This window comes from Chiloscyllium punctatum, chromosome 24, assembly GCF_047496795.1.
Source record: "Chiloscyllium punctatum isolate Juve2018m chromosome 24, sChiPun1.3, whole genome shotgun sequence".
NCBI classification, from domain to species: Eukaryota; Metazoa; Chordata; class Chondrichthyes; order Orectolobiformes; family Hemiscylliidae; genus Chiloscyllium; species Chiloscyllium punctatum.
The window spans coordinates 65,868,262-65,894,755 of record NC_092762.1 but is presented as its reverse complement, the minus strand read 5'-3'; the positions used below and the strand labels follow the sequence as shown (position 1 = coordinate 65,894,755).

The 26,494-nt window shown below is 40.8% G+C and overlaps 1 protein-coding gene across 8 annotated transcripts in view; it reads right to left on the bottom strand.

The window, feature by feature from the left end:
* The window catches only part of LOC140494648 (protein unc-13 homolog A-like), a 425,496-nt gene that overhangs the window by 296,743 nt on the left and 102,259 nt on the right, over nucleotides 1-26,494 (bottom strand). For all 8 annotated transcript variants that reach the window (XM_072594058.1, XM_072594057.1, XM_072594065.1 and 5 more), the window contains exons 2-3: nucleotides 26,182-26,211; nucleotides 5,966-6,065 (exon numbers count right to left, since the gene is read on the bottom strand). In XM_072594058.1, coding sequence (XP_072450159.1) covers nucleotides 5,966-6,065; nucleotides 26,182-26,211 — 130 coding nt within the window. The remainder of the gene's footprint in view (nucleotides 1-5,965; nucleotides 6,066-26,181; nucleotides 26,212-26,494) is intronic.

Sequence of the window (26,494 nt, the reverse complement as noted above, 5' to 3'; positions counted from 1 at the left end):
TGGAGTGCCAATCAAATGGGTTGTTTCGTCCTGAATGACATCAAGCCCCTTGAGCATTGTTAGAGCCACAGTTATCCAGGCAAGTAGAAAGCATTTCACCATTCTTTTCCACCTATGACCATATACATCAGATGAGAATCTCACTAGTATGTGATGATGCATTGATAACTCATGATTGCTAATCTGACTTCATTTCTATGTGGATAGTGGAGAGAAACTAGACAGCACCTATTCCTAAAATGAAAATCTTAATGGATAATTGGCAGCTCCAGCTCACCACTTACTCCACTCTACCTTTGGACAGCATTCCCCAACATCTCAGGGCATGCTTCAAGGACTGTGACTGTCTGTATTTTCCCCCAAGAAGGTTCGGGAGGGTCGCCTAGGTTGACAGGGTGAGTGTGCACCTCACTACAGGATGTGCTACTCTGTAGATTTACATTCTCATTCAAATCACAAGTGCATAATAGTGGCCACTACAGCTGGATTGAGCAGAGTATTTTGCCCTCTAGTTTTGGACTCCCCTACACTGGGCAAATGCTGCCTTGATATCATTCCTAAATGCAAAAACAATTCTGGTATAATCTGCAAAAATACTAGTGACAGTCCCAAACCTTGGAACAATCTTGAAGCTGAGTTTGTTTAAACACAGGTGTATGACAGCTCCAGAAATAAGCTATCAGATATTGTACATGTGGAGTTAAGGTTACAGAATTTTTAAACCTTTCAAATTCCAAGAGAAAGGTATTCTGATGGGAGCACTGTACAAGGGTTACTGTTGGGTACTGAATTTTTTTAATTGAAACTGGTAAAAGGAGTGTTTTGGGAATAATGGCATTATACTTATACTGGGTGTTTAAAACTCTAAATTTGATTTATTTTTTCTGTTTTACCTTAATAAATTGCTGTTTTATTGTTAAACCAAGACCTGCAACATTCTGCATTTCAGTCTCTGAGAGACGATCTAATTAAAAGTAACAAAACAAAAAACAAAACATGATCAATCGAGCCACATTTTAGTCTAGGATCTGACCTCATCCAGTAACAATAATTAGCTGCGATCACAATAGGGTGTTACAACATCCTCATCGAGAGTTTTAAGTCAAAAGGTGCTCTTTTCGATGTATTAAAAATGTATTATGTCACAGTCAGTCATCTTCCATAGAATGCTTGGAAGATCATTGATGAAGCATCTGAAAATATTTAGGCCTAGTACAGTACTCTGTGAACTGGGCCCTAGTGTCTGCCTCTCAGCCAGGAGATCTGGGTTCAAGTCCCACCTGCTCTGGAAGTTTGTAGTATCCTCACCAAACAGGTTGATTAGAAAATATATGATCCTCACTCTTGGACTCTTGTGGTGCAGTGGTGGTGTCCTTATCTCTGAGCCAGAGGCCTAGGCTCATACTCTATCTGCTCTGGAAGTTTGTAATACTCTCTCCAAACAGGTTGATTAGAAAATTCTACATGTATACTCTGTAGAACCTAGAGGCCCTGGTAGAACCTGAGCATCAGTGAAAAGTGCTTGATAACACAGTTGGTGACTCCTTCCATCACCGTGCTAAAGATCAGACCAGTAATTGGTTGAGTTGGATCCGTCCTGCTTTTCGTGGACAATTCTTCATATTATCATGGAGATCCCAGTACTGTTCCTGCACTAGAAGATTGGCCAGGCACAGCAAAATCTTAAGCACACATCTTCAGCACTACTGCTAAAAAAAAGAGATCACAAACACATTTGGGAGAGAAAGGGTAATGGAAACATATTAGCTGTGACTTCATCAATCTGTAAGATGCACTTCAGGTAACAGCTTTTAGTTGTTTAGGAGTATGTTAGTTATTTTAAATGGTGCCATAGTGGTAACATCATAGAATAACAATCCAGAATCCTAGGCCAATGATCTGGGCACATGCATTCAAATCACATTATGGAAGATAGTGACATTTTAATTCAATAAAAAAAAACAAAGAGTCAGTATAATAGGACCATGCGACCATTGCCAATTGTCATAAAAAGCCATCTGGTTCACTTTGTCCTTTAGGGGAGTAAATCTACGGTCCTTTACCAGCCTGGCCTAAATGTGATTGCAGACCCACGGCAATGTGGTTGACTCTTAGCCATCTTCTGGGATATTAGGGATGGGAAATAAATGCCACCTTAGCCAATGACACTTATATCCCATAAACAAATATAAAGAGAGAAAATAAAGACATTATCTGTCATGTCTAAGAAATCAACATTGTCATTCTATTAAATTTAACGGAGAGTTGATAATTAAGGATATTGATAAATTCTTCTAATTCTGCTTCTATACAAGATAAAATACCCCAACCATCTAATGCCACTACATGTCTGCATCATCTAAGAAGGTACAGTTAGTGTGAATGGAAAATGAGCCCTGAAAACCAAAAAGTAGATTCCAAAAGGAAATAAAGTAATTCAAGAATTTATTTAAAAATTGTGCCCAAGACAACTGAGATAAGGATGTAGAAATAATTAAAAATTTTGAAGAAAACTGTCACTCTGGTTAGAATAAAACATGTTGACATAAGGAACCTAATTATAGTGAAGATATTAAAGGCACAGAGCACATTCAGCATAGATTCACCAGAACAAATGCCAGGACTGGAAGTCTATAATTATGAGGATAGACATGAAATACTTGGAACATTTCCATAGAAGTAGAAAAGAAGGCCAAGAGGAAATTGAATCGAAGCTTTTAAAATTACAGCAGATTCCAATAATATGAATACAAAAATAAAGACTATTTTAAATTATTGGCAAGTCAATAATTAAGGACTACCAATGTAAAATCATCTCTAACTGAATCATAAAGGGATTAAGAGAAATTCCTTAACAGTGGATTACTACAACATGGAATGTTTTGATACCGGAGAACTTAAGCATTGACCATTAACGTTTAAGGAATAAATGGATAAATGAAGTATTTGAAACAAACAAAGATACATGGCCACGCAAAGAGCACAAGTCAGTGAGATTAGTTTTGGAAAGCAAAGAACATAGTGCACCAAGTTAAAACTTCTGCAGTTCGGCTTCAGTGGGTTGATATTTAGATTAGATTACTTACAGTGTGGAAACAGGCCCTTCGGCCCAACAAGTCCACACCGCCCTGCCGAAGCGCAACCCACCCATACCCCTACATTTACCCCTTACCTAACACTATGGGCAATTTAGCATGGCCAATTCACCTGGACTGTGGGAGGAAACACACGCAGACACGGGGAGAACGTGCAAACTCCACACAGTTAGTCGCCTGAGGCGGGAATGAACCCGGATCTCTGGCGCTGTGAGGCAACAGTGCTAACTACTGTGCCACCGTGTCGCCCACCTATAGCAGCTACTAACATTCATGCACAAATGCTTTCCTCTCTCTACTATTATAATGGGAGCTGGTAACTTGCATTTTAGTCTAATAATCATAAAGGGATATAAACTATCAATATGGGAAGGAACTTCAAATTATAAGAGATTATGGACATCTCAATTAATTACTTTACGAGTGAAAAAATAGGATTCCATTAAAAGAAGGAGACGGAGAGAATATATAAAAGAAAGAATGACTCTCCTCTAGAACGACAGTACAGATAAAACAGATTAAACCCATCAGTGACCCAAGAGTTATTTATATTAGTAATATATTCAATTTTGCTACAGTAATCTGAATTTACAAACTGTACTTTGTAAATCTCATACAACCATTCATTAATAACAAAACATCATATACTCTTCTTATATGTCAAACATAACACTTTGAACAATTAATCCTTGCTAGTACTGTGCTATAAGAGGTGCCAATGAGTGTGCTAATCGGTAGTAGCTCATAGGTTTTGATGCATAAAATCTCATGTGTCTTGAAACCTTTACAGATGAGGTAGTACTGGAGGTCTTAAAATGCATAAGAGGTAGATAAATCCCAGGAGCTAATCCATTGTATCAGAACTTTGTGGGAAGCTTTGCGGGGAGATTTATGGGCACTTTGCTGAGAGACTTGTATCATTGATAGGGCAGGATCTTGATGTCAGTGGTAGGTAAGTTGTGGGAGGGGATTCTGAGGAACAGGATTGACGTGCATTTAGAAAGGCAATGACTGATTAGGGATAGTCAACATGGCTTTATGCACGAGAAATAGTGTCACACTAACTTGATTGGGTTTTTCGAAGAGGTGACAAAGAAGATTGATGAAGGCAGAGAGGTAGGCATTGTCTGTATAGACTTCAACGTATTCCACAAGATTCTGTGTGGTAGACTAGTTAGCAAGGTTAGATCATGTGGAATCCAGGGGGAGCTAGCCAATTGAAGATAGGAGAGAAAGGGTTATTGTAAAGGATTATTTTTTGGACTACAGGCTTGTGACCAGCAGTGTACCACAAGGATTCGTGTTGGGTCCAGTCCTTTTCATCATTTATATAAATTATTTGGACATGAATGTAAGAGACATGGTTAGTAAATTTACAGATGACACCAAAATTGATGGTGTAATGGACAGTGAAGAAGGTTATCTAAGAGTACAATGGGATCTTGATCAGATGAGCCAAGGATGGCAGATGGAATTTAATTTAGATAAATGTGAGAGATGGAGCATTTTGGTAAGGCAAACGAGGGCAGGACTTATACAGTTAATGCTAGGACTCTGGGGAGGACTGGCACACAAAGACTTGGGACGCAGGTGACTAATAGTTCCTTGAAAATGAATTTACAGGTAAACAGGGTGATGAAGGCAGCATTTGGTAGGCTTGCCTTCATTGCCCAGGCTATTGAGTATAGGAGTTGGGACGTCATGTTGCGGCTATGCGGGACAATGGTGAGGCCACTTTTGGAATACTGCATTAAATTCTGGTCTCCTTGCAATAGAAGAGATGTTGATAAACTTGAAAGGGTTCAGAAAATATTTACAACAATATTGCTAGGTTGGAGACATAGGGAGAAGCCGAATAGTTTGGGGCTTTTCTCCCTGGAGCATCAGAAGTAGAGAGGTGCTCTTAGAGGTTTAGAAAATAGTGAACAGCATGGATAAAGTGAATAGCCAAGATCTTTTGTTCAAGATAGGGAATTCCACAACAAAAGAGCATATTTTAACATGAGAGAGGAAAGACTGAAAAGGGACCTAAGGGGTAAATTTTTCGCACAGAGAGTGATGAGTGTATGGGGTGAGCTGCCAGATGTGGTGGTGGTGGTGGTGTGTGTACAATTAAAACATTTAAAAGGATGGGTATATGAATAGGAAGGGTTTAGAGGGATATCGGCCTAATGTTGGCAAATGGGACCAGATCAGATTAGGATATCTGGTCGGCATGGATGAGTTGGACCAAAGGATCTATTTCCACGCTATATAACTCTATGATTCTAAGATTTGTGACTGCACAAGTAGGCATTAAAATTATTCCCAATTTCCATGTCACTGTATAGGCACAGAAAAATTGCAAAACATTTCAGACCAGGCAGACGCTAATTTTCCTAAAATCAGCCTAACTTCCAAAGGCTTCACCACAGCTATCACCACAAGATCAACTTGCTTTGATAAATTGAATTGATTGCATTATTTAGAAAATACAATTGTTATCTACAAATCAGTTATTTTGAACACAGTTAATCGGCTTAATTAGTTTTAAAATACATTTACAGAACCATACATTGCCTTCACTACAACTCCACTACACATAGATAACAAAAAGTATTCCTTGCCATTGTTGATTGGGGATGCAATGTTGTTTATGATCAGAAATGCAGAATTATATTACTAACTTTGACAAATTAAAGGAGATAGACTTTGGACTTCAACTGGAAAAAGTGCTCCCTTGGCCTCTCAAGAAGGATAAGCAACAGTGACAAAACTGATTGCTTCTTGTATTCACATTACCGTTTACATGATAATGTCCATTGGTACTCATACCTGATTGACATGCCTAAAAGGTATCAAATCATTCCATTTTTATATTTAAAACTTACAACATGAAATCCTGTTCCCAGCATGGTTGGCTTCCCCGCACTGCAATAGTTGTACTCTTCACATTCTGAACCTTCAGGGTCACATATGTATTGTATTTTTCTGTTTAAAAAAAAAAGAGGAATTTAACAACTTAAGGACAAACATTACAAATACTGGAACTCTCTTCATAAATGGCATTATGGCTCTATCTACGTCGACTCCTGCACTTCAAGAATGCAGCTCACCACCACCTTCTCAAAGACAAGCAGGGACCCTCAATTTCCAAGAACACATTTTTTTTTAATTAACACTGACAGAGATGTATCACAATAGTAAAAAATACAGGTTTGTATTTTGAAAATACAATTTTCAAATTCCATCATCTAATCTTAATAACTGGTAATTTCATGGATTGAAATGGTTTTATAAAAGGAAAATTGTGAACTCAAAATTGTCACAATAATCATTTGATCACACAGGCTAGCCAAGCTACATGAAACCAATGTGGAATTAACAATATCATCTGAGCTGAAAGTTCAGTTTTAAATATTGGAGATTACATAATTATTTCTAACCTTGACAACTGTTAGATTACCTCAAATTACTGCTAGATTACTGTAATACTGATCAGCTTCTATTTCAGGGAACTGCCTTTAGCAAGGCGGAGGAAATGGATATTTGATTGCTACTCAAACCAGCTGCAGAAAGAGTTGTCTTGACTTCTTAAGAAGAAAGTATGCAATGATAGAACTGATTTTTTTAAAAATCAAGAACTCAATCAACAACATAAATATTCAAGACACCATTGTCTCTCTTATTCCTCAAGGACACCTTAAGAAAATTAAATGGTATATTCCTTTCATCATCCGGTTAAATTGGACATTGTCCCTTTATAAATTTTTTAACTGCATACACGTGCTTGACCACATGCCTTCAGCTTTTCCTCAGGGTTAACAAATAAAATAATTTACTCTTTCACTTAAAAAAGCTATGCAACTGGCTCTGTACTGATACAGTCAATATTGGATAGCTATAGTTTTATTAGAGAGAGATATAGCCTCATAAAGAAAAAGGATTTTAAACAATCCTTGCAAGCAACCTATGTGGTTGGCAAGAAGGGAGTCAAAGCACCCCGCCTCACCTGGTTGTAACAGGTTACAGAAGTGACATATTATACAGGAAAAGTTTTCCAAAATATAAAAATGTCAAGAAATGTAGGGGAATAAAATAACAAAGATATTTATATCATACTTCAATAGCATCATGCTGAAAAATGTTTAAAAAATCTTGATATACTTTGGTACTAATTATCTGAATCTGCAATCAAGAACATAAGAACTAGGAGCAGGAGAAGGCCATCTGGCCCTTCGAGCCTGCTCCGCCATTCAATAAGTTCATGGCTGACCTTTCTGTGGCCTCAGCTCCACTTAACCATCCTCTCACTGCAACCTTTAATTCCTTCATTGTCCAAAAGAATCTTAGCTTTAAAAACATGTACTGAAATCAACTACTTCACTGGGCAGGGAATTCCATAGATTTACAACCCTCTGGGTGAAGAAGTTCCTACTCAATTCAGTCCTAAATCTGCTCCCCCTAATTGAAGCCATCCTCTCTTGTCCTAGTTTCACCTGCCAGTGGAAACATCCTCTCTACATCAATCTTATCTATTCCTTTCATAATTGTATATGTTTCTCCAGATCCCCCTCATTCATCTAAATTTCAATAAATATAATCCCAGACTACTCAGTCTCTCCTCCTAAGGAAACTCCTTCAACTCTGGATTCAACCTAATGAACCTCCTCTGCACCTCCTCTAGTGCCAGTACATCCTTTCTCAAGTCAGGAGACCAAAACTGCATACAGTACTCCAGGTGTGACCTCACCAGCACCCTACACAACTGCAACATAACCTCCCTGCTTTTAAACTCAATACCTTCAGCCATGAAGGACAAAATTGTTGTACCTGCAGGCTAAACTTTTGTGGTTCATGCACAAAGACATCCAGGTCCTTCTGCATGGCATCATGCTGCAACTTTCTACCATTCAAGGAATTGCCCTTTTCATTCTTATTCCCTTTTTGCAAGGTTTGTGAAAGTTTGTAGCTCAGGTTGAGGTTTAGGGTGTAGGTTTGCTCGCTGAGCTATAGGTTTGATATCCAGATGTTTCATTACCTGGCTAGGTAATATCATCAGTGGCGATCTCCAAGTGAAGCAAAGCTGTTGTCTCCTGCTTTCTATTTATATCTTTCTCCTGGATGGGGTTCCTGGGGTTTGTGGTGATGTCATTTCCTGTTCGTTTTCTGAGGGGTTGATAGATGGCATCTAGATCTATGTGTTTGTTTATGGCGTTGTGGTTGGAGTGCCAGGCCTCTAGGAATTCTCTGGCATGTCTTTGCTTAGCCTGTCCCAGGATAGATGTGTTGTCCCAGTCGAAGTGGTGTTTTTTTTTCATCCATGTGTAGGGCTACGAGGGAGAGAGGGTCGTGTCTTTTTGTGGCTAGCTGGTGTTCGTGTATCCTGGTGGCTAACTTTCTTCCTGTTTGTCCTACGTAGTGTTTGTATTAGTCCTTGCATGGAATTTTGTAGAGGGCGTTGGTTTTGTCCATGGGTTGTACTGGGTCTTTTAAGTTTGTTAGTTTTTGTTTGAGAGTGTTGGTGGGTTTGTGTGCTACTAGGATTCCGAGGGGTCTTCGTAGTCTGGCTGTCATTTCTGAAACTTCTTTGATGTATGGTAAGGTGGTTAGGGCTTCTGGCTGTATTTTATCACAGCCAGAAAAAAACACCAGATGTTACCTAGCCAGGTAATGAAACATCTGGATATCAAACCTACAGCTCAGCGAGCAAACCTACACCCTAATTCTCATTCCTACGAAAAGGGATGACTCCAAATTTATTAACATTGTATTTCACCTGCCAGATCTTTGTCCACTCACAGTATTTACGTTCTTCTGCAAAGATTCACAGACCTCCATACACTTTGCTGTGCCATTTCAACTCCCCCTCCCACTCTGCCAAGGACATGCAGGTTCTGGGCCTCCTCCACCGCCAATCCCTCAACACCCGACGCCTGGAGGAAGAACGCCTCGGTACACTTCAACCCCAGGACATCAATGTGGACTTCACCAGTTTCCTCATTTCCCCTCCCACCACCTTATTCCAGTTCCAACCTGCCAGCTCAGCACCATCCTCATGATCTGTCCTACCTGCCAATATTCCTTCCCACCTATCCACTCCACCCTCCTCTCTGACCTATCACCTTCATCCCCAGCTCCATCCATCTATTGAACTCTTAGCTACCTTCTCCCCATCCCCACCCCCCTCCCATTTATCTCTCCACCCCGGAGGCTTCCTGCCTCATTCCTGATGAAGGGCTTTTTCCCAAAACATAGATTTTCCTGCTCCTCGGATGCTGCCTGACCTGCTGTACGTTTCCAGCACCACTCTAATCTTGACTCTGATCTCCAGCAGCTGCAGTCCTCACTTTCACCTAAGTTCTGAATGTCAGACTAAGCTGTAATGTGATTTGTGAAGAGATTTCGTTTTTTATTATTTTTAAGATCAAAAAATGCTTTTTCCTTAGGAGCCACTTAAGCTATCCATAAATGATGTTTTAAACATGCATAAATCCATTGCAATTCCTAAACATACCTCCAACAACTGAAATTGTATTTGGTTTAACCAAAACATATCAAATTCACTAGTAACAGAAATATAATATCAAGGGAACAATCCGTAACAAGAGACTATTATTGGGAATCACTAAGAAAACTCAGTAGGTCTGGCAGCATCTGTGGAGAAAAGCAGAGTTAATATTTCAGGTCCCATGACCCTTCCTGAGAACTGATTGTAACTCAGAAAATGTTGATATATGTGTTGAAAATGAGGTGGAAGGAGGACTGAACGACAGGTGGAGATGGAGACCAGAGAGAGAGAGAGAGAGAGAGAGAGAACACAACAGTTACAGTCGTAGAGTCATAGAGATGGACAGCATGGAAACAGACCCTTCGGTCCATGCTGACCAGATATCCCAACCCAATCTTGCCCCACCTGCCAGCACCCGGCCCATATCCCTCCAACCCCTTCCTAATCATATAACCATCCAAATGCATCTTAAATGTTGCAATTGTACCAGCCTCCACCATATCCTCTGGCAGTTCATTCCATATACGTACTACCCTCTGCATGAAAAAGTTGCCCCATAGGTCTCTTTTATATCATTCTCTTCTCACCCTAAACCTATGCCCTCTAGTTCTGGATTCCCCAACACCAGGGAAAAGACTTTGTCTATTTATCCTATCCATGCCCCTCATAATTTTGTAAACCTCTAGAAGGTCACCCCTCAGCCTCCGATGCTCCAAGTAAAACAGCCCCAGCCTGTTCAGCCTCTCCCTGTAGCTCAGATCCTCCAACCCTGGCAACATCCTTGTAAATCTTTTCTGAACCCTTTCAAGTTTCACAACATCTTTCCGATAGGAAGGAGACCAGAATTGCACGCAATATTCCAACAGTGGCCTAACCAATATCCTGTACAGCTGCAACTTGACCTCCCAACTTCTGTACTCAATACTCTGACCAATAAAGGAAAGCATACCAAACACCTTCTTCACTATCCTATCTACCTGTGACTCCACTTTCAAGGAGCTATGAACCTGCACTCCAAGGTCTCTTTGTTCAGCAACACTCCCTAGAACCTTACCATTAAGTGTATAAGTCCTGCTAAGATTTGCTTTCCCAAAATGCAGGACCTCGCATTTATCTGAATTAAACTCCATCTGCCACTTCTCAGCCCATTGGCTCATCTGGTCCAGATCCTGTTGTAATCTGAGGTAACCCTCTTTGCTGTCCACTACACCTCCAATTTTGGTGTCATCTGCAAATTTACTAACTGTACCTCTTATGCTCGCATCCAAATCATTTATGTAAATGACAAAAAGTAGAGGGCCCAGCACCGATCCTTGTGGCACTCCACTGGTTACAGGCCTCCAGTCTGAAAAACAACCCTCCACCACCACCCTCTGTCTTCTACCTTTGAGCCAGTTCTGTATCCAAATGGCTAGTTCTCCCTGTATTCCATGAGATCTAACCTTGCTAATCAGTCTCCCATGGGGAACCTTGTCGAATGCCTTACTGAAGTCCATATAGATCACATCTACTGCTCTGCCCTCATCAATCTTCTTTGTTACTTCTTCAAAAAACTCAATCAAGTTTGTGAGACATGATTTCCCACGCACATAACCCTGTTGACTATCCCGAATCAGTCCTTGCCTTTCCAAATACATGTACATCCTGTCCCTCAGGATTCCCTCCAACAACTTGCCCACCACTGAGGTCAGGCTCACTGGTCTATAGTTCCCTGGCTTGTTTTTACCGCCCTTCTTAAACCGTGGTACCACGTTTGCCAACCTCCAGTCTTCCGGCACCTTCACCTGTGTTGGGCAGAAAAAGGAATGGGTAACGGTCAGCCTGGGGAAAATCAACAGCTGCTTATGTTGACCATTAGTCTGTTACATTTATGCTGTTGATTGAGTTCTTGACTTTTTAAAAAATCAGTTCTATCATTGCATACTTTCTTCTTAAGAAGTCAAGACAACTCTTTCTGCAGCTGGTTTGAGTAGCAATCAAATATCCATTTCCTCCGCCTTGCTAAAGGCAGTTCCCTGAAATAGAAGCTGATCAGTATTACAGTTTTTGAGGTCATCTAAACCTAGTAATACCTCATTCAACAATGTCTAACTTCTATCAAAGCTTTTTACAGCAAGAACAACAGAAGTTAAATACAATTTTCATGAATTCACTGATTGCTTTGGAATTGCACACTGGAGGCCTCAACGAAGGTAACCTCCATAGTGGTACAGGTACAGAGTCATCAACAGCAACATTTAGATTTGTGTGTTATTCAATACATGTGCAGACTCTCAAAGTTGGTATCCTTTTCAGTAAACAGAATGGTGGCAAGCATAAATGTTTACTCATTCCAACACCAGTCACCTGTTCAAAAGTGGTTCTGGTATAGACCCAATTTGTTTATCTGGGTAACATAATTTGACAACATCTATTTGCATTATATTTATCTCAAGTCAAATTATGGACCATTGTTGCTGAATCATGTTTGCACTATTCTTCCCTTTAACTTGGGCCAGATCAGCTCATTTCACCCGGTGTTGCTTCCCCACCCACTCGGCCAGCAGCCCTTTTTTATAAAAACTCTTTATCCATTTCCAGTATCCAACTCCATTGGATCTCGCTAACTTGCAACTGTGCTTCCCCTAGTTTTGCACCAATTATTTGCCCAGTTTTGATTAGCAGTAATAAGCCAGACAATGCTTCTTTACTTTAATGAAAACAGAAATATATCAAACAATCAGCATTTCAGGCAGCATTTGATGAGAATGAAACAATAAAGATCACATGTTGACAATATTTTATCACTGCTCCATTACTTATCAAATTATACCAGTATAGGAAGCAGTCTTAAATGTATATTCAACATTATGACCAAAAGCTTTTAATCACAATTTATACAAATTTTGGGCTTTAAATGTTACAGGACAATTCTTGGTCTGACTTTAATTCGTTCAAAACACATTCACTTGCAGATAAATTCATAACCATAATGACTGTAGCTTTAAAAAGAATCACTAGTAATAGAGTAGCATGGAGTTTGATAGAAGTCAGAACGGTTGCATATGCTGTTCTGGCCTTTACCTCATCGGGAAAGATTTATGGCCCACTCTCATTGCTGACTTCCTCTCAACTTCATTTCTGAATACCTCTGGGTAGAGTTTGCACATTCTGTCCAAATATGTGTGGGTTTCCTCCAGGTGCTCTGGTTTCCTCCCACAGTCCAAACATGTGCAGATTTGGTGGATTGGCAATGCTAAATTGCCAGAATGGCCAGGAATGTGCAGGCTAGGTGAGTTAGTCATGGGAAATGCAGAGTTGCAGCGATTGGGTAGGGGGTGGGTCTGGGAGGGGTGCTCTTCAGAGTGTGGACCTGATGGGCTAAATGGACTGCTTCCTATGATCCTGTTGATGCTGTCAACAGCCTTTTCCTCTCACTTGCATTGCCAACTGCCTCCGCGATGGCCTTGTGGTATTAATCACTAGACTGTTTAATCCAGAGACCCAGATCATATTCTAGGAACCCAGGTCTGAATCAAGAGTCGGATAATAACCATAACTCCATCGTTGATTGTTGGAAAAACCCACCTGGTTCACTAATGTCCTTCAGGGAAGGAAACTGCTATCCTTCCCTGGTTTGGCCTGCAAGTGTCTCCAAATCCACAGCAATATGGTTAACTTTTAACTGCCCTCTGGGCAATTCGGGATGGGCAATAAACAACATTTAGTCAGTGACGCCCTCATCCCATGAACAAATAAAAAAGGCTCAAAATTCAGCAGTTACATGATCTATGACTATGCATTCTTCTACAAGAGTTTCTGATAGTCTTGTTTATTTTATACTAGCAATTACGATCTCAGAATTTTTCATCTGTTCTACTTTGTATTGTATGGACTAAGGTAGGTGGATTTTTGTAAGGTAATGTTTTCAAGGCATATCAAGTAAAGGCAGGAAAATGAAGTTGAAATACCAGGATTTAAATGTGTTGTGCAGCAAGCCCAAAGGCTGAATGATCAGTTGCAAAACGATGTTGCTTACCACTGATCTTGAAGAAAATGACCCATAAAGATCCAATATCTGTGGCATAGACTTCACCTTTCCTGACATGAATTTGAATTGGCAGCAATGGGATCTCCAAGCTTCCAGCGACAGTAACACCACCATCAACTAGCACAAAAATTGATGAACCCTTGGAGCAAACCAAGGAATAAAATGCACTGATTTTCCATTTTTGAAAATAAATTTACAAAGAACAAAATAAAAGATTGAGGCATAGACATTCAGGAGTTGAACAAAATGTTAAAAATATTAAAACAACAGAATTATCAAAATGCAAACTAAAGACATGACTAAAATATAAAATTAGGTTTACATGGCCCACAAGAACATTCAATCATTATATAAAGTAAAAGCAAATTACTGTGGATGCCATGGAATCTGAAACCAAAACAGAAAATGCTGGAAAATCTCAGCAGGTCTGGCAGCATCTGTAAGGAGAGAAAAGAAGTGACGTTTCGAGTCTAACTGACCCTTTGTCAAAGTTTCTCTTTTGGTTTCAATCATTATATCTTAGTTTTAACCTAGACCGACAAGATATGATAGCTTTTTGAGTTTTTAAAACAGTGTTATTAATAAGATAATGTAATTTCTAAAGATTGCTGTCTGTGCAGATTTCATTAGCACAGCCTGTGGAGCAGCAGGGAATCACTGACAGTAATTTCAGGATTTCTTCGCTTAACTGCGCATGTGTCAATGCCATAAGTTGTTGTCATTTTCACAGGGTAATCACAGTTCGGCTGTCATTATAATCACAAAATCTGAGCCATCAGCTTTAGACAGAGCCCAGGTTTGATGAAGTTTGCAGTTTATATTTGCAAATGGATGAGATGAATAAAGTGTTAATCTGTTAGTTGTAATTCACACATCATTGTAATGTGCTAAGCATTCTGCAGAACAAAGAAAGCCAATTTACGTACTTGTTCTGCTGCCTTTGCAAAATAAAACCACACCTACGCAAGAACCTGGTTTGAAGCATGTGTACTTCAACGCGAGGAGCATCCGAAATAAAGTGGGTGAACTGGCAGCGTGGGTTCGTACCTGGGACTTTGATGTTGTGGCCATTACGGAGACATGGACAGGAATGGCTGTTGCAGGTTCCGGGATTCAGATGTTTCAGTAAGAACAGAGAAGATGGTAAAAGAGGGGGAGGTGTAGCATTGTTGATCAGGCACAGTTGTAGAAAGGATGTTTGGGGACTCGTTAACTGAGGTAGTATGGGCTGAGGTTAGAAACAGGAAAGGAGAAGTCACCATGCTGGGAGTTTTCTATAGGCCTCCGAATAGTCCCAGAGATGTAGAGGAAAGGATAGCAAAGATGATTCTCGATAGGAGTGAGTGAGGTGGTTGTCATGGGGGACTTCAACTGTCCAAATATTGACTGGGATCACTACAGTACAAGTACTATAGATGGGTCAGTTATTGTCAAGTGTGTGCAGGAGGGCTTCCTGACACAGTATGTAGACAGGCCTACAAGGGGCGAAGCCACTTTAGATTTAGTACTGGGTAACGAGCCTGGCCAGATGTTAGATTTGGAAGTAGGTGAGCACTTTGGAGACAGCGATCACAATTCTGTCAGGTTTACTTTAGTAATGGAAAGGGATAGGTGTACTCCACCGAGCAAGAGTTACAGCTGGGGGAAGGGAAATTAGGATGCAGTTAGGAAAGATTTAGGAAGCGTAGAATGGGGAAGGAAACTGCAGGGGATAAGCACATTAAAAATGTGGAGTTTATTCAAGGAAAAGCTCCTGTGTGTCCTATGTACCTGTCAGGCAGGGAGGAAGATATAGAACGCGTGAGCCATGGTTTACTAAGGAAGTGAAATCCCTGGTCAAGAAGAAGAAGAAGGCTTATGTTAGGACAAAATGTGAAAACTCAGTTAGGGTGCTTGAGGGTTACAAGGAAGTCAGGAAAGACCTAAAAAAAGAGCTCAGAACAGCCAGGAGGGGACATGAGAAGTTGTTGGCGGATAGGATCAGGGTTAACCCTAAGGCTTTCCATAGGTATGTCAGGAATAAAAGAATGACGAGAGTTAAATTAGGGCCAATCAAGGATAATAGTGGGAAGTTGTGTGTGGAGTGAGAGGAGATAGGAGAAGCATTAAATAAATATTTTTCGACAGTGTTCACTATAGAAAATGAAAATGTTGGCAAGGAAGATACAGAGATACTTGCATTTAGACTAGAAGAGATTGAGGTTCACAAGGAAGAGGTATTAGAAATACTGAGGTAAAAACAATGACTGCAGATGCTGGAAACCAGATTCTGGATTAGTGGTGCTGGAAGAGCACAGCAGTTCAGGCAGCATCCAAGGAGCAGCGAAATTGACATTTCGGGCAAAAGCCCTTGATGAAGGGCTTTTGCCTGAAATGTCGATTTCGCTGCTCCTTGGATGCTGTCTTAACTGCTGTGCTCTTCCAGCATCACTAATCCACTATTAGAAATACTGCAGAGTGTGAAAATAGAAAAGTCCCCTGGGCCGGATGGGATCTATCCTAGGATCCTCTGGGAAGCAAGGGAAGAGATTGCCGAGCCTTTGGCATTGATCTTCAAATCATCATTGTCTATAGGAATAGTGCCTGAGGACGGGAGGATAGCAAATGTGGTTCCCGTGTTGAAGAAGGGTAGTAGAGATAACCCTGGTAATTACAGACCAGTGAGTCTCACTTCAGTTGTTGGTAAAGTGTTGGAAAAGGTTATAAGAGATAGGATATATAACCATCTAGAAAAGAATAATCTGATCAGGGACAGTCAACACGGTTTTGTGAAGGGGAGGTCGTGCCTAACGAATCTTATTGAGTTTTTTGACAAAGTGACCAAACAGGTAGATGAGAGTAAACTGGTTGATGTGGTGTATATGGATTTCAGCAAGACGTTCGATAAGGTTCCCCACAGTAGGCTATTATACAAAATTTGGATTAGTGGTGCTGGAAGAGCACAGCAGTTCAGGCAGTATCCGAGGAGCAGCAAAATTGACGTTTCGGGCAAAAGCCCTTCATCAGGAATAAAGACAGAGAGTCTGAAGCGTGGAGAGATAAGCTAGAGGAGCGTGGGAGTGGGGAGAAAGTAGCATGAAGTACAATAGGTGAGTGGGGGAGGGGATGAAGGTGATAGGTCAAGGAGGAGGGTGGATTGGATAGGTGGAAAAGAAGATAGGCAGGTAGGACAAGTCATGGGGACAGTGCTGAGCTGGAAGTTTGGAACTAGGGTGAGGTGGGGCAAGGGGAAATGAGGAAACTGTTGAAGTCCACATTGATGCCCTGGGGTTGAAGTGTTCCAAGGCGGAAGATGAGGCGTTCTTCCTCCAGGCATCTAGTGGTGAGGGAGCGGCGGTGAAGGAGGTCCAGGACCTCCATGTCCTCGGCAGAGTGGGAGGGGGCGTTGAAACATTGGGCCACAGGGTGGTGTGATTGATTGGTGCGGGTGTCCCAGAGATGTTCCCTAAAGCACTCTGCTAGGAGGCGTCCAGTCTCCCCAATGTAGAGGAGACTGCATAGGGAGCAACGGATGCAATGAACGATATTAGTGGATGTGCAGGTAAAACTTTGATGGATGTGGAAGGCTCCTTTAGGGCCTTGGATGGAGGTGAGGAAGGAGGTGTGGGCGCAGGTTTTGCAGTTCCTGCAGTGGCAGGGGAAGGTGCCAGGATGGGAGGGTGGGTTGTAGGGGGGTGTGGACCTGACCAGGTAGTCACGGAGGGAACGGTCTTTGCGGAAGGCAGAAAGGGGTGGGGAGGGAAATATATCCCTGGTGGTGGGGTCTTTTTGGAGGTGGCGGAAATGTCGGAGGATGATTTGGTTTATGCGAAGGTTGGTAGGGTGGAAGGTGAGCACCAGGGGCGTCCTGTCCTTGTTACGGTTGGAGGGGTGGGGTCTGAGGGCGGAGGTGCGGGATGTGGACGAGATGCGTTGGAGGGCATCTTTAACCACGTGGGAAGGGAAATTGCGGTCTCTAAAGAAGGAGGCCATCTGGTGTGTTCTGTGGTGGAACTGGTCCTCCTGGGAGCAGATATGGCAGAAGCGGAGGAATTGGGAATACGGGATGGCATTTTTGCAAGAGATAGGGTGGGAAGAGGTGTAATCCAGGTAGCTGTGGGAGTCGGTGGGTTTGTAAAAAATGTCAGTGTCAAGTCGGTCGTCATTAATGGAGAGCTTGGAGGCCCTGGTCATGGCAGATGGAGGGGTAGAGGGATTGGATATCCATGGTGAAGATGAGGCTTTGGGGGCCAGGGAAACGGAAGTCTTGGAGGAGGTGGAGGGCGAGGGTGGTGTCTCGAATGTATGTGGGGAGTTCCTGGACTAGTGGGGATAGGACAGTGTCAAGGTAGGTAGAAATGAGTTCAGTGGGGCAGGAGCATGCTGAGACAATGGGTCGGCCAGGGTGGTCAGGCTTGTGGATCTTCGGAAGGAGGTAGAACCGGGCAGTGCGGGTTTCCGGACTATGAGGTTGAAAGCTGTGGGTGGGAGATCTCCTGAGGTGATGAGGTTCTGTATGGTCTAGGAGATGATGGTTTGGTGATGGGGGTGGGGTCATGGTCGAGGGGGCGGTAGGAAGAGGTGTCCTTGAGTTGGTGTTTGGCTTCAGCGGTGTAGAGGTCAGTGCGCCAGACTACCACTGCGCCCCCTTTATCTGCTGGCTTGATGGTGAGGTTGGGATTGGAGCAGAGGGATTGGAGGGCTGCGAGAATGAGAGGTTGGAGTGGGGGTAGACAGGTTGAGGCTGTTAATGTCCCGGTGGCAGTTGGAAATGAAGAGGTCGAGGGCGGGTAATAGGGAAGTGTGTTGGAGGTGGGCGAAGGGGTCCTCGGAAGGTGGGCGGGAGTCCTGATTGTGAGGCGGAGGCGGCAGAAGAAATGTTCAACGTCACGATGTGTATTAAATTCATTGATGCGTGGACAGAGGGGGATGAAGGTGAGTCCTTTGCTGAGGACTGATCATTCGTCCTCAGTGAGGGGAAGGTCTGGAGGGATAAAATGCAGAGGAATGGGATTGTGGGAGACATAGCAGTTTGGATTAATAATTGGCTTGCTGAAAGAAAACAGAGGGGTGTAGTTGATGGAACATGTTCATCTTGGTGTCCAGTTATTAGCGGCGTACTGCAAGGGTCAGCGTTGGGTCCACTGCTGTTCGTCATTTTTATAAATGACTTAGATGAGCGCTTAGAAGGGTGCGTTAGTAAATTTGCAGACAACACTAAGGTCGGTGGAGTTGTGGATAGTGACGAGGGATATAGTAGGTTGCAGTGAGACATCGAGCTGGGCTGAGAGGTGGCAAATGGAGTTTAATGTGGACAAGTGTGATGTGATACACTTTGGCTGGAGTAATCGGAATGCAAAGTAATAGTAGGATTCTTGGGAGTGCAGATGAGCAGAGAGATCTCGGTGTCCATGTACACAGATCCCTGAAAGTTGCCACCCAGATTGACAGGGTTGTTAAGCAGGCATACAGTGTTTTGGCCTTGATTAATAGAGGGATTGAGTTCCAGAACCAGGAGGTTATGCTGCAGCTGTACAAAGCTCTAGTACGGCCACACTTGGAGTAGTGTGTGCAGTTCTGGTCACCACATTATAAGAAGGATGTGGAAGCTTTGGAAAGGGTACAGAGGAGATTTACTAGGATGTTGCCTGGTAAGGAAGGAATGTCTTACGAGGAAAAGCTGAGGGCCTTGAGGCTGTTCTCGTTAGAGAGAAGAAGGTTGAGAGGTGAGTTAATAGAGACATACAAGATAATCAGAGAGTTAGATAGGGTGGACAGGGAGAGCCTTTTTCCAAGTATGGGGACGGCAAACATGAGGGGTCACAACTATAAAGTGAGGGGAGATAGGTATAAGACAGATGTCAGAGGTAGTTTCTTTATGCAGAGAGTAGCAAGGGTATGCAATGCTTTGCCTGCATCGATAGTAGATTCGCCAAGTTTAAGTGCATTTCAGTCGTCATTGGACAGGCAAATGGACGTACATGGAATAGTGTAGGTGGGATGGACTTCAGATTAGTATGACAGGGCTGCGCAACATCGAGGGCCGAAGGGCCTGTACTGCGCTGTAATGTTCTATGTTCTATGCTCTTGCCTATATCATAAATGTTAACACCATTACAGTCCATCAACTGAAGGTTCTCTTACAATAAGAGGCAATCTCAGCAAAAAATTCACAGTTTACATGGAGGTTACTTCACCGGAAAGTACAGAACACAGGAGTACAGTCAAGACAAATGCAAGTCCATTGGAAAAGGCTGAAGGAACTCCCTCACTTCTTAGATCATTTCAGGAAGGAGGTGGGGTTTACAGGATTCACAAAAAAGGGAAGGTTATAACTTTAATTCTGATTTATGAATGTTGATATGGCGTGGGTCAATCGCAATTCTAAGATGACCAACTTTTCACTCAGTGATGTGAATCTTTCAAATTCTCTCACGCAGAAGGACGTGGACTCCAGGTGAGATGGATGGGATGGATCCTTGGTTTCTTAGGAGATAAAGGGATGGGGGGAGGGGGAGAATCCAAAAAAGTAAAGTTGAGGCAGAAGATCAGCAACGATTGTATTGAATATCAGAAGAGCAGGTCAGGGACCATATGACATACTGCTGCATACTTCCCAGTGTCATGTTTAGAGGGTTGATGAGTTTCAAATTTTTAAAACAGTCTTGGTGAAAAATAGCTATATATCAAAGTTGGAATCATGTATGACTTAAACACAAATTTGAAAGTGATAGAATTCCCATGCACCTTGTTCTAGATGATGAGTTGAGAGCACTACCAAAAATGCATCAAATATTGCTAATATCAACCTTGGACAAAAATTGGAGGAGTTTACATAGGCCCTAAGTTCTGGAATTACCTTCCTATGTCTCTCCAGCTCTCTACTTTCCTCCTTTAATGCACACATTAAAACTTAACATGGTCAAGCGTTTGGTCATCTGACCAATTATTTCCTTACAAAATCCAGTATTTTCTTTACAATGCCTAGATGAAGCCCTGGAATGTTCCATTAAGTTAAAAGCGCCATATAATTACAGATTCCTGGCATTATTGGTTTCTGGTCTGTTAATGCATGTTTAACTTTTGACTGAAAAATAATTAATATTAGCACATTTTATTTTAAAAATATGCTAATTTCAATGCAATGAAATACAAGCACAAGAGTGGTTATGGTTATGGTGCCGATGAAAATGTTTACCACTGAAATTAAGTACTCTGAGGTCACATCAGTCGGATTTGACATCATAAATATTTGGATAGTAACACCAAATCTCATGCGCCTATAATTCTCATGTCAGTGATCTACAACATGGCAACAAAGTCTGGATTACCTATGAACATATTAAACTTTTAATTACAACGTGTCTTGGTTTCAAAAATGGACATATCGGGTAAGATGACTGCAGGTGCAAATTCAGTGGGTATCTAGACAGGGACCTTTGAATGTTACACCTAAAAGACGCTAAGGGAAATTCAAATGGCAACCCTTCAAAGGAAGAACAAATTAAATTGCGATCAATTGTGGCTACAGGGGGTGACAGCTCATACTCTCAGCAGAAAGCCAATCCTGTGGATTATGTCCCAAACTGCAGACATGTTTGTGTCTTCATCTTTCAAGGATACCACGAACAGGGATTAAAAGTTAGATCAAACCCTGGTCTATGTGCACTAGTGGGCAAAGGTTGGTGTCTCGAGTGTCACAGCTGTGAAAACCCCTCGTTACCTTTGTTTCACAAATTTAAAGAAAGGAAGTTGTCTTTCTTTGCCAAAGCCAGGATTCAAATAAAACCGCAGTTGAAAGGAAATGACACAAAGACCTTTCAGCTGACCTGCAAAGTCAAACATCTCCAAATCAACTGTTCGCTTATCAACATCAGTGCTACCAATATCATCAAATGCAATAACTGCAACATCTCAAAGAACTGATAGACTGATTAGTATATATTTACTTGAAAACATTTTGCTTTTGTGGGCTCACTTCTCATATCTAATCTGTTACATTATTATTTCTTTTCACGTATCACTTACAATAATACGTAAATATACTCTTTTCTTGATCCAAGACAATAAAACAAATTCATTTTAATGAATTTGGTGTGGGAGAAAAAGTTATCTACAAGGGAAGGGTTCTCTTTTAAATTAAATAGACCAAGGTTGAAACTGACTTTTAATCCCTGCTTTTGTGTCATCTTGAAAAGAAGGAAACAAAACTTCTGCAGTTTGAGCCATTGTGCCTCAGAGATGGCTTTGGTAGTGCAGGCAGTGGATGAGGGAAGAGAGTCAGCCCTTGTCGCCACATGAGATCAAGGTTCTGACTTGCCTATCTCCCTTTAAAGGGCTGCCATTTGAAGTTCCCCAGCACCTCTAGCTACATCATTCCCAGTTTCCTCTCCAGACAACCACTGAATTTACATCCACAGTCAGCTTTTGTAACACACATTGCAATTACAAGTTGAATACATCCATTTTGTGATCGGGGTTACAGTCTGTCATCACGACATAGATCACTTAGCACAGGATGATAAGTAAATGAAATTTGGAAACAGGACAAAGGCTTTTCAGCTGCGCTATAAAATCAAGCATCTCAAAACCAACTGTTTACCTACCAACATTAGTGCTATCAGTATCACCCAATGTAACAACTACAACATACCAATGTGTGGTCTTCAAAACAATTCACAGGCTGATTTAAAACATTTTAGTTTTTCTGGGCTCACTTATTTCTAATCCACACGTTGCGTTATTACTTCTTCTTGAATTTATTAAATTATAATTCAACAAAGCCTGGTTAAATTGGCTTTTAAAACAAATTTATTTGGTCTGGGAGAGAGGCAAGCAAAGGAAAAGGATTCCTTTCTAAATTAACTTTGTTCTGACCAATGGAAAAGTGGATAAATAAAGGGAGCTATTTCACCCTCATTTACCCAGGATCAATTGGGGAATCTTGTCTGGAACTGTAATAAATTGGGAACCTCACCCAGGAACTGGTCATAACATCTGTGACATCTACCTAAAAATCAATATCACAGTGGTCTGTTCCTCAGTCACGTCTAACAGCTCTTCACCCTTCATGGCACCTCCTCATTTAATCACAGAAAGTTTAACTCTAAATCTTTAACATTCTCTATCCTCACTATCCAACACACCATCCAAGTAAATCAGCTAAGTACATAAACCTCTTTCAATTTAGACTATTGTATTCTCCTCTACATTGGTGGTACCAAATCCAGACTTGGTGGCCCCTTTTTGGAACATCTTTGTTCTGTCCAATAAGAAATATTCCAGACTTCCAAACTCTTGCCATTTCAATTCACCATCTTGCTCTCATGCTAGCATTTCTCTCCTAAACCTACTATAGTATTCCAGTGAAGCCCAGTACAAGATGGAGGAACAGATCTCCTTTTCCATTTAGGCACTTTATAGTCTTCAAAATTCAACATTAAGTTCAACTGTGAACATTGTCCTCTATTTTGATTATAACGCCTTTCCCTTCCAGCGTTGTGTTTCCTTGGGGTGGCTTTCAGCAGAGCTGATATACCTATTAACATCTAACAGTAACACACAATCTTCACCTATCTCTATCCTCTATTACCAGTGTTCCCCAAACATTAACTGTATTTGTCTCTCCACGTTTTTTTCATTTGTATATGGCATGGCATACATCGCTAGCTGGGCCCCAATTTCCCCTTGACCTGAATGGCCTACTAAGCCATTTCAGAGGACAGTTAAGAGTCAATCACGTTACTATAAATCTGGAGTCATGGGGTGTGCCAGACCAGAAAAGGATGACAGATTTACTTCCCTAAAGGACAGCAGGAAACCAGATAGATTTTTATGACAATTGACAATGGTTATATGGTTACCATTGGGTCAGATTCCAAATGAACTATTTGGTGGGATTTGAAATCATGTGCCCAGAGCAGTAGCCTGGAGTTCTGAATTACTAGCCCAGTGACATTACCACTGCCTCCCCTTTACTGCTGACCTGCTGAGTTTTTTTTTTCTTTTTCCCCAGCGCCTGCAGTACTTTGTTTTTACAAAATCAGATAACTTGCCCATGATCACATGGCTGAGTCTGGAAAGTTTGCTATGTGCAAAATAATTGATACATTTTTAAAATTACAACAGGACCACAATTAAAGTATTTCATGTAGAAGTCTTTTGAAAAGTTCAACAGTAGTGTCGAACACTGTATCAATGTAAGTTTTTTATCCCCTATTAAAGCAATTATAAGATCTCCTTATAAGAGCAATTAATGCCTACCACATCAACACAATACAGGTACTCAAATTTTGCTGCAATTAACACTAAGTTTTGGAATTCCTTCCCAAGTTTTTCTCCTTTCCATTAAACCTACTAAGTTTTTGGTCATTTGACCTAATACCTCATCCCTTAAAGCATATATCAACATTTGTTTATGTTCCTGTTATACCATGTCAAAAATGCTCTATAAAGTGAATATATCAGTGACTTTTATTTAGTTGCTGCACTAAATAAATGTTGAAAGATTCATATTTCATGGTGATTAAATACCAACTGTGACCTAAAGATTTTCCTAACTGCAGAGTGGAATGCCACCTCATGCTGGTTAATTAATTAAGACCAGGTAAAAGCTGCACTGGAAGCAAAACTCAGATTTGGCTCACATTGTTACTCATTTTATTTAAATATTAGTTGATAAAGCATGGTGCTGGTAAAAGCACAGCAGGTCAGGCAGCATCCAAGGAGCAAGAGACTCAACGTTTTGGGCGTAACCCTTCTTTGGACGCAGAGCCCCTGGTACAGTGGTATCTTGTTTAATCAGTATATTTACCCTGTATATATTAAAGATAAAGAACTGAGAAGAGAATTAGAAATGCATATCACACCATGTGCCACCTAAGAAGGTTTTGATGAAAAGGCTGCACAGTGACTAGGTTTGAAACTGATCTTATCATTAAAGGGTAATACTTTTGTCCCAGTCTTCTGAAATTCTCCTTGTAAATCGGGCTGTTATTCCATCTCTCTGTGGCTTCTTGAGTCTTACACTATCAACTTCTATTTGGTGTGTAGCTGTTTCTCCATTTTAAAGAAAATAATTTTTCATTAAAAGTTGTATAAATTTAGCCTTTTTCAAAAAGTCAGTATAGGTAAAGGGATAAATGACCTACCAATGTGCTGAGAACCTTTATGGTTCGATGATCTCTGATGGAAAGCGCACCATAAATATTGAATTCTGCATGGCTGTGTTGCAGTGCATAATTTCATATTCTATTGATAACACTTTTCAATTATACAATAAGAATCATCCTTTAAAAATAAAATAGCTTTCAACACATGTAGAGCTGTACCTTCACATGTTATCATACGTAAAAGGAAAACAACAATTTTTAATATGAGCAAAGTAAGGCGCAACATTGCTTTGTGTTATTCACATGAACTCTGTCTAAAATGCCTGTCTAATTTTTGTCAATAGTAGGATTGAGCTCTTTTCCAATAATTAAAAATTTTGATTTGATTAGTGATTGAGAAATTAAATTATATTTAGTTTTACTGTGGTTAGTTGTGAAATGATTCCATCAAGAAGGAAGCCAATAGGCCCAAATAAAAAGTAAGGTCATTGTTTTATGTTCTTTAATTGGTTTCATTTTGTAACAAAGCATGTAACAGGCCAAGTGAATGAATTAAAGCACTTACATACCATATAGAGTGCAAAAGGCCTCTGCACATGCATAGGGAATAGTGGTTAGAAAGAGTTAATATTCATTCATTTATGGTAGTTTGATGCACAAGAAAGAACGAGCAAAGGCAAAAAAACTTCAGCCAATAGAACAGAAGATGACATGCGAGCCCAGGCAATTAGCATCCTGAAGTAGATGCAGTGAAAATTACTGCATTTATCGAGCATTAGTTCTCCTGTATTGGTTATGATAAATGTAATCAATTCCACAAAACGCATGAAACCATTCTCGTATCCAGAATGAGTCTTGTAAATAATCAGGAGAGTGAGTACTGCAAATGCTGGAGATCAGAGTCGAAAAGTGTGGTGCTGGAAAAGCACAACAGGTCAGGCAGCATCTGGTGAACAAGAGAACACTCCTAATGAAAGGCTTATGCCCAAAATGTCAATTCTCCTGCTCCTCTGATGCTGCCCCTCCTCTGATGCTGCCCCTGACCTGCTGTACTTTTCCACCATCACACTTTTCAACTTGTAAATAATCAGGACCAGTAAGCTTTTAGATCAAGCCAAAATGGCCAGTCTATAATTATAATTTACTTAGGTCTTTCAGCTAGAAGTTAAATTATACCCAATTATATTTGGCGCACACAGTTTCTCCAATCCACTACAAGATACTGTATCTATAACATACACAAAAGATACCGTCAATTGTTAACAATGATCTAAAATTGATAGCAATAACAGAACCTAGTACTGGCATTATTGTCACCTCCATAATCTCCACCTATCTTGTCAACTTGTGGTCAAAACTACCAAGAAAAAAAAGTTCTTTTACTGAAATATTCATTGTTAATTTATGAAGACTCAAATACTATGAACATGACTAGTTAAAAATTCCCCAGACGAATTAGGTAAAACAAAAACTTACCTTGTGGTCCATCAAGTTTTGCTTTCTTAACTGAAAAAAGAAGAAAAAGAATTATATTCTATTTGAAGTTTAACTTCAGTCACTGCAGTAAGTATTCAGAATAATTCAGTGATCATGCACACTCCGAGATGGAGTTCATAGAACCAAGTTTACAATATTGTGTCTTTAATTCTGATCCATACTTCACAAGTGTAGCTACTGCTAGGCAGTCAAAAAATGTTTTTGACTAATTTAGAATAATAATTTTGTTTAGGTATTAATAGAATTACATCAAAATAAATTCCACACGTAAATGAAGGGCTGAACTTAATGA